We start from the raw sequence: 7,681 nt of genomic DNA, 5'->3' as shown, positions 1-7,681 counted from the left end.
GTCGTCGTACCAACTTAAATACAAGGAAATGCAATGCAGTGATTCTACAGCGTGTGGAATGGCCGAGAGCGGACCAAATGAATATATAATCCAAGCCGAGAGTGGAGTTACGTGAACAGCCGTCTGATGGAAAACAACTTCCACGTTCAGTTCAGAGAGCACTTTTTTCGTTGAGAATAAGTCCTTCCCTTTTGTGTGAACTCCCCAGCGGCGAATTAACAACTTGTGGGGCCCTATCTATTCAATCTCTCGAGCCCCAAGAAAACCCCCCTCTCCCTCGGACTCAATCTCTCTTTTGACTCTATATATGTGGGCACCTGTTCCGCCTTGAAGCCCAAACCGACAAGGCCAGCAGCACGACGCAATTCCCTGTGGCTGGATTGCATTCACACACAAGGCACACATTTTGAAAAATCAGTCTCAGAGAAATCAGTGACAATCCCCGCAGAATGATCCACCATTGCTCCAAACTTACAAGCATGAAGGCATCAGGGCACTCCAGCCAGAGTGAGGACGAAATTCAAGCAGGCACACCCTACTAAGCTGCTAAATTTACATAAGAACAGGTAAGATTGCAGCATTGTTCGAAGTCCTAGTTTTCCAAAGGTTTGCCAGCTCAAGGCAATCAATTGCCATGATGACCTTCTCAGCATGAATCTCCTGGAAGATGAACATCATCCCAGTACGCAAACGCCACAGCAGTAAGTTGAACTGGAGTTGCTGGACTGGAGTGTATGTGGACAATTATAGTAAGACTAACATGGGAAGTGCACTGTGGCGACATCGCTTACTTTAATTTCTTTCAACCTACCTACGTGAACAAAATCCACTAACACAAAGACAATGACTTCCTAGTTTTCTGGAGCAGTTTTGTGTTAAAAGTTCCTACCAACAGGATGAACATTATGATCCACAATATTTCCTATTTGCTAAACAACAGCATTGTGGCTGTGATGTTATGCTAACAGCATAACCTATTTGAATCAGACAAGTAAATAGCACCAAAAGAAGTGACAATGTAATCAACCAAAGTGTATCACATCCTCTGATGTCCAGAACCATTGGTATAACAAATAAGTACATACAATAGAAAGTACATTGAACATTTGAATAAGCTAACTGAGAGAAATCAGCCACAACGCCCCCAGAACGAATCACCATTGCTCCAAACATAAAAGCATAGTAAACATCAGAACATTCAATCACAGGCCAAATCAAATGCAAGCAGACATACCAAACCCGATGCTCCATAGGCAATAGCACGAATAATTGACATCACTTGTGCAACGATTGTAACTCTTCATATAGCGGCACATATGGCAGATATGGTGGAGCGCCATTTTCAAGATTGCATATCACTTTGAGTTGCCGACGATCCATATCATAGCACATGAACGTTCTATCCCAGCCCAAGGTGCAGAAGATCAAGTTACATTCCGGATGAATTGCAATCCAACAAAAGTCCTCCTCAATGTCTACATCATGTCGCCCTCCAAGTAGATGTGAACTTTCAATGCTATGCTTCAGTATCCATTCTTTATTATTATAGTCTTCGAGAACATAAACTAGCAGTCGAACTACATGATCATCATTGTCATCTCTTCCAAAACCAGCATAATACAAGCAGCCCTGTGACTGCTGCATAAAACCATCATTCAGAGGAGGAACATGAGAGTATATCATTGTTCCCGCCTCCTTGTCGGCAGCTAGACACAGGGTATTGTGATTGACTTCGGCGAAAAAATGCAGACAACCATTAAGATATGCAGCTGAGTGAACACGAACGAGATCAATATCCCAGTACCATTTCTTCTCCTGATGAACCCACCTCTCGGTTTCCGATGAATAGACATATGAACAGACGTCCACACCCGGGAGACCAAATCCATTTAGTTGGTCCGTCAACAAAAACACATAGAAGTGGGGGGACACGGCTGGATCAAAACCTAAGTGCACAATACCCACCCAGCCGGCATGATCGCAATGCGGCAACTCAGTCCATTCCCCCGTGGCAGGATTGCACACGACGTAACGGCGCTTGCCAAGATGGGAAGATACGTCGTAGAGAAGGAGGCCATTGCAGCAGTCCAAAAGAAAGGCGTTTCGGCCGTTGGGCAGGAAGGTGAGACTGGTGCTACTGCGGCTCCCGGATAAATTGGTGAAAGGAAGAACTGGATGTACCAATTGCTCCTCCGTGGTGCTGCTGAAGAAGAAGCCGGTCAGGGTCCGGGGGAACTTCCGGCGGTAGGTGCGGTCGTTGATGAGGCCGAGCCAGTGCTTGGAGACGCACTTGAAGCGGCAGAGCGACCTGCCGGGCACGCGCGAGAGTATCTCGACGAGGAGGTCGTCGGTGAGTCTCTCGGCCGCCGTCTCGCTGCCGCTGGGAGGAGGAGAGGATGACCTGCACACAGAGATGGAGAAGAGGTCTGAGGGGATCGGGTGAAGAAGGGAGATGAAGGTCGCGACGATTCATGGCGATGTCTGCTCTGCGTACCTGATCCGAGTTGATTTGAGTCCGTCCTCCCACGGGCGAGCTCGATCCACCGGTGTGGACATGGCGGCGGCCGCAGCGCCGTCAAAAGCGGAGCAGGGGGGCGATGAAACCTAGGGGGGCGGGGGAGGGGATTTAAACCTACGCGACAGGGAAGGCTAATGGGCCGTCATTAGAATATTGGGCTAAGCAGTACATGTCACATTTCCACTAGACCCCTTTAGAAAATCAACCCTAAAAAAAAATAAAAGTAGGAATATACACAAATATATTGGGCTAAACCTGACGGCAGCATTGTACTGATATCTCCCTGGGCGACAGCGCTCTCTCTTCTGCCTGAATCTAGCGAAGGAGAGAATAATATACAGAAAGAGGTTTTTGCTTTGCTTGTGGATGTGTTATTTCATGTAGGGAGGTGGTAGTTGTTCTGGCCTAATTAACCAGGTCATCGGCGACCAGCGCCTTCCACAACATATGGCTAGTTCTTTTTAGATTCCTCAGCTGGTTCTAGGTTTGTAGAATCAGAAACTGAAATGAAGTGGGTTTTGGCCCATAGATTCCTTGCTAACCGGCTGCCAGAATTCATATGTATGGTCAAAGCAAGCGAACCCAAGCTTACCGATATTTTGAGTGCCCATAGGTTTATGCAACATCCTTATGTGCACAAGAGTTCCCTCCTACATCAATCCACTTCTAAACCGCGAACAACAAAAGGGAGAAACGATCTCGTTCCTCCTGAACAATAGCGGCATCTACGACACCGTGAGGCAAGCGAATGAGAGGGGCGCGGCAACACAAAGGTGCAGGTTTCATTCTATACTTTTTGTTTCATAAATGACGCAGAAACACTGTACTGATCGACTGAAGTACCTTGGAAAGTGAACGGCACTCTTTTAGTCGTCTGGAGCACTTTCTGCTCGGAAAACAAAATTCCTACATGTCCAGACCCTAGAGTGTCTTCTTACAGCCAAACCTTCCTTCTAATCAGTCCGTCTCTTCATAAACACTGGCGCTGTCCCTGATACAGAGAAGGGAGCAAATGACAAATGGCAGTGTTGGTTGCAGTTTGTCCTGGAGGCTCGAGACTGATATCCTTGCCCTGTATGAAAAATGGGAGACAAACTCGTTTATAAAATGGGAGAAAAACCTGAAGATATTTTTTTCCAAGGTATATGTTATTTACAGGTGGTGCCGTCTTTCACTCTTGTTGGTGGATCATTTACTTATATCTGAAAACATAAGCAGACATGGTAGAAGTAGGACAAACACTTGTTATTTCATTTTTTTACAGCAACAGCCACTCGTTGTTTGTGTTACAGGGCGTCCAAAGTCAACACTGTAAATTTGCATTGGGATAGTGGGGTGCATGTTGCAAAAAATGCTGACCAGACAACTAGAATTAACACTTTTTCTTTGACAGGAAATAAGTGAAACTACCATGAAAAGGGACACGACATTTCTTCTTCCAGACCTTGTTCAAATGCCCATCTCAACAAAAGTCACCGGCAAACTGGATGTCTTCAGTTTTAGATTAACAAACTTGTCTAGCAAAAGAATCAACATTATGATCCAATCACAGACTCTTGATGTTCTGCTAATGACATTTTCTATTCTAAACACGCCACAAAACTTATTAGCATCAACAGAAGTGACACCATGTTCATCCAAAGTGTTTCATAATCAACTAAGACATATATTAGAGCAAAGGTAAACTATTTCAGACAAATGCGAGTAAAAGACAAGCAATCATTCGCTAGTTCTTTGTCAATAAGATGCTTATGATTTTGCCCAACTTAAAATGGAAGATACGAGCTTATGTTGCATGACCGTCATTGATCATGACTTATGCTAAAAGCAGGCATACATCGGCCAAGAAAACGCGAACCAAAGCCAAGTAGAAATACTGAAGATACTCCTCCATAGCATGGACAATTGACTACAACCATAGCCGTCAGGAAATATTTTCCTAAAGGTATTTCGTAATTTGCTGTCGGTTTTTAGCCGTGGGGAATAGTCCAGTTTATGGTAGTGTGAGGTCATGGATGTTCTTAATTTCATAGAGATGTCATGTGTGAAGTGATTGTAACTCTACATACAATGGCACATATGGTAGGCGTGGATAGCCATCATGATTGCAAATCACTTTGACTTGCCGGCGGTGCATATCATAGCACAGTAATGTGGAAGCTGACCCCATGGTGACGAGGATCAAGTTACATCACGGACGAATCACAATCCAACGGGAATCAACTGAATGAATTGTAAACCGGTCAGAATCAGTAACATTTGTCGCTCCAAATATATCTGTAGTTAAAATGGACATCCTCCAGCAATGCAAACACATAGAAGTGGGCAAACACAGCCGGATCAAAACCCAAACGCAGTGCTCGCACATTGTCAGCATGACTGATGTCCAGCAACTTGACCCACTCCTCCCTGGCAGGATTACACACGATATAGCAGAACTCATCATCCGGAGCAGAGAGGTCGTACCAGCGATAGAGGAGGAGGCCATTGCAGCAATCCAGTAGATCGACGTGCCAGGGGCTGCGCAGGAAGGTGAAAGAGGTGTTGACCAGAGGGCAGCATTTCCCCCAGACACCGGTAAAGCGGACTTCTGTTTTCAAAGGCAACTGCCCGTTGTCACTCCTAGTGTAGAAGAATCCGGCTAGGGTTTGGGGGAGCTTCCTGTGGTGATCGGGGTGGTCGATGAGGCCGAGGCAATGCTTGGAAACGCACTTGAAGCGGCACAAAGACCTTGCCGAGACGCGTGAGAGGATCTCGACGAGAAGATCGTCGGCGAGCCTCTCGGCCGCCATGACACGAGTTTAGAGTTGAGACGCAACCTTCATCAGTGGAAACGGGAGCGATCCGACGGGACGAACATGGCGGCGCAAGATGGCCGGCGGTTTCGTCGAGCCTCAAGCGAGGAGCAAGGGGATTGAAACTTACGGCCACGAGCAAGGAACTTCGGTTTTCTTCCGTTAGGGGTTGGGCTGTCAATGGGTTGCGGGATGGGCCGTTAGTGTTTTTCTAAAGAAAACAAAACTCCGCTCCTCGTGTGGCTGAGGCACTGTGCATTCAAAGTTCAAGGACTTCTTTTAGCTTTTCTTGATAATCAAGGAAATTTTCTTCTTGTCAGTCTTGCACGAACATTCATGTTGATGCCAAGAGACGAGCTATGACAATAGGTCTACAACAATGTAAGAGCAAGTATAATTTGGTGACATAAGCAGGTTGTAAGGATTTAAATATAATATTGTTTCTGAGTTGGAAGAAAGAAAAGAGAAGCGGGCTGTCGCACAAACTCTAAGAAGGTTTGTGAGAGTGAAAGATGGGCCATGTGTTGACAAAATAGTACTTTCTTAAAGCCAAGTATTATATGTGTGGACTATTACATTGGAAATAGATGACGTGGCAACTAGTTATAGCCAGCAGCTGGCTATATTATCAACCATGCTCTAAGTATAGTACATTAGTTTGTATTGGAAGGCGTGAATCTGCTAGACAAAGCAATGCGGCCACCTCGCATTATTTTAGTGTGATAGAATGGTCAAAATTGGTAAACTTATATGTGGTGGTAGAACTCATCACCCACAGAAGCAGTAAGGGGCTATTTGGTAGACTGCAGCAATTGCACCGGGCTGCATGAGGGAAACGAGTCAGACTGGTCGGGGTTTGCTAGAGAAAAAATGATGCAAGAAACAATCTCCATGGTGGTTAGTGGGGTTTAGTAGCAAGCATGATGTCTTGTTTCGTAGCGGCGGCTTCCAGCATGCGCTGTGAGAGGAGGATGCATCCTGGCACGGAAAAGAAGAGAATCTTTCTCACCTTGTGGTCTGCACAACCCTGCATTAGTGGAAACGGCTGATTCAGCCTTTCCTCCTTAGCCTGCCACGGAAATGCTTTAAACAATGTGTGATACAAGAATCCAATGCAATCCGAGCAATTAAACACCACTTGAAGCAAAAGATTCCTTCCACATGCAGTCTACCTACCACTATGCAGGCTACCAAATGACTCTACGTCAATGGCCCTTTTCCTATTAGTTGGATCCGTTTATGAGATGCAAATAGAGGATATGATTGCGTCTCAGTGACAATTAAAGCATAGTATACCAACTACCAACTCATCAACAAATCCTAGCTCCTTCCTCTCGTGCTTCTCATGTGCCGCCTCTCTCCCTTGCATCGCCATATCATCCTCGTGCATATCCTCCAGCCGATATGGCTCACGGCCATCCTCTCTCGCTCCTCTCTACTTCTACTTGCACAGGGTATGTTAGTTGTGTGTCCCCATCTCCTCTTGCCTTCAGGCGACCTCAACAAGTAGGATGGTAGAGGTTGGCGGTTCACTAAGCAATATGCTACAAATGGCTGCATTAACCTTATTGGCAAGAGAATCTACCTCAAAGGAAGATGTGGTGTCCTTCTGCCCTTTCCCACTAAGATTTACATAGTATAATCTTTTATGTTGGATTCCATATGTTTAACTGTTGGACATTTATACCTTTCATACTTTCTCTAGGCTTAAGAATCTATTGTGTGCACATTTGTTGGAGTCATTGTTTGTCAAGGTGGAATGTTAGTACATTCTTTAATGGCGTGGTTGGTAAAAAATGTTTTTATGATAGCTGATGTGACGCTCTGATGAATGTGATGTGAACATCATTGTAGCTCGATCTAATTTAATGGTGCTATGTGGATCTGCCACCGAATGTCATTCATGAGGATTGTGCGGGGTTGTCGGAGCATCCCGAAGTGGAAGTTTGGCAGTGACGATGACCCTCCTCCCTCATCAATCTTTATTGTATGTATGACATTTTCCTTCGCCATTCCGAGTCTTTGGTGGCAACTAACTCTTGTCACAGTTTGGGTTCCTGCTTGTGCGGGCATGGTCATCATTTGTGTGGCTTCACACGCTAAAATTGTGCATGCGTATAGCTACTAGGATCATGGCAAGTTGCGGATCATAGCTACTAGGATTTAGTGGTGCTTCTCGAGTACCTAATCTCGAGTTTTGAGGTGGAAACCCTAGGTCTAACTCTAGTGGGTTATACCTAGCAATGATAGTGTTTTTGGGTCATTTGTCGTTACCTTTTTGAATGCATTGCTTAAAGTTGCCTTGACTTGATCTTCAGGATGAAAACCTAGGATGTGGCCTTTGGCACTGGCGGAGGCTCATGGAGGC

General features: G+C 45.4%; 1 protein-coding gene across 1 annotated transcript; it reads right to left on the bottom strand.

The window, feature by feature from the left end:
• Positions 1-1,131: 1,131 nt before the first annotated feature.
• Positions 1,132-2,581, bottom strand: LOC119334732 (F-box protein At5g07610-like). The gene is made up of 2 exons (XM_037607277.1): positions 2,495-2,581; positions 1,132-2,401 (listed from the first exon to the last, which is right to left on the bottom strand). The coding sequence occupies exons 1-2, from the start codon at positions 2,554-2,556 to the stop codon at positions 1,276-1,278; spliced, it is 1,188 nt and encodes a 395-aa protein (XP_037463174.1). The 5' UTR covers positions 2,557-2,581; the 3' UTR covers positions 1,132-1,275.
• Positions 2,582-7,681: the final 5,100 nt, after the last annotated feature.

This window comes from Triticum dicoccoides, chromosome 7A, assembly GCF_002162155.2.
Source record: "Triticum dicoccoides isolate Atlit2015 ecotype Zavitan chromosome 7A, WEW_v2.0, whole genome shotgun sequence".
In the NCBI taxonomy this organism is placed as follows: Eukaryota; Viridiplantae; Streptophyta; class Magnoliopsida; order Poales; family Poaceae; genus Triticum; species Triticum dicoccoides.
The sequence above is the reverse complement of the archived record's forward strand: the minus strand, read 5'-3'. Positions and strand labels throughout refer to the sequence as shown.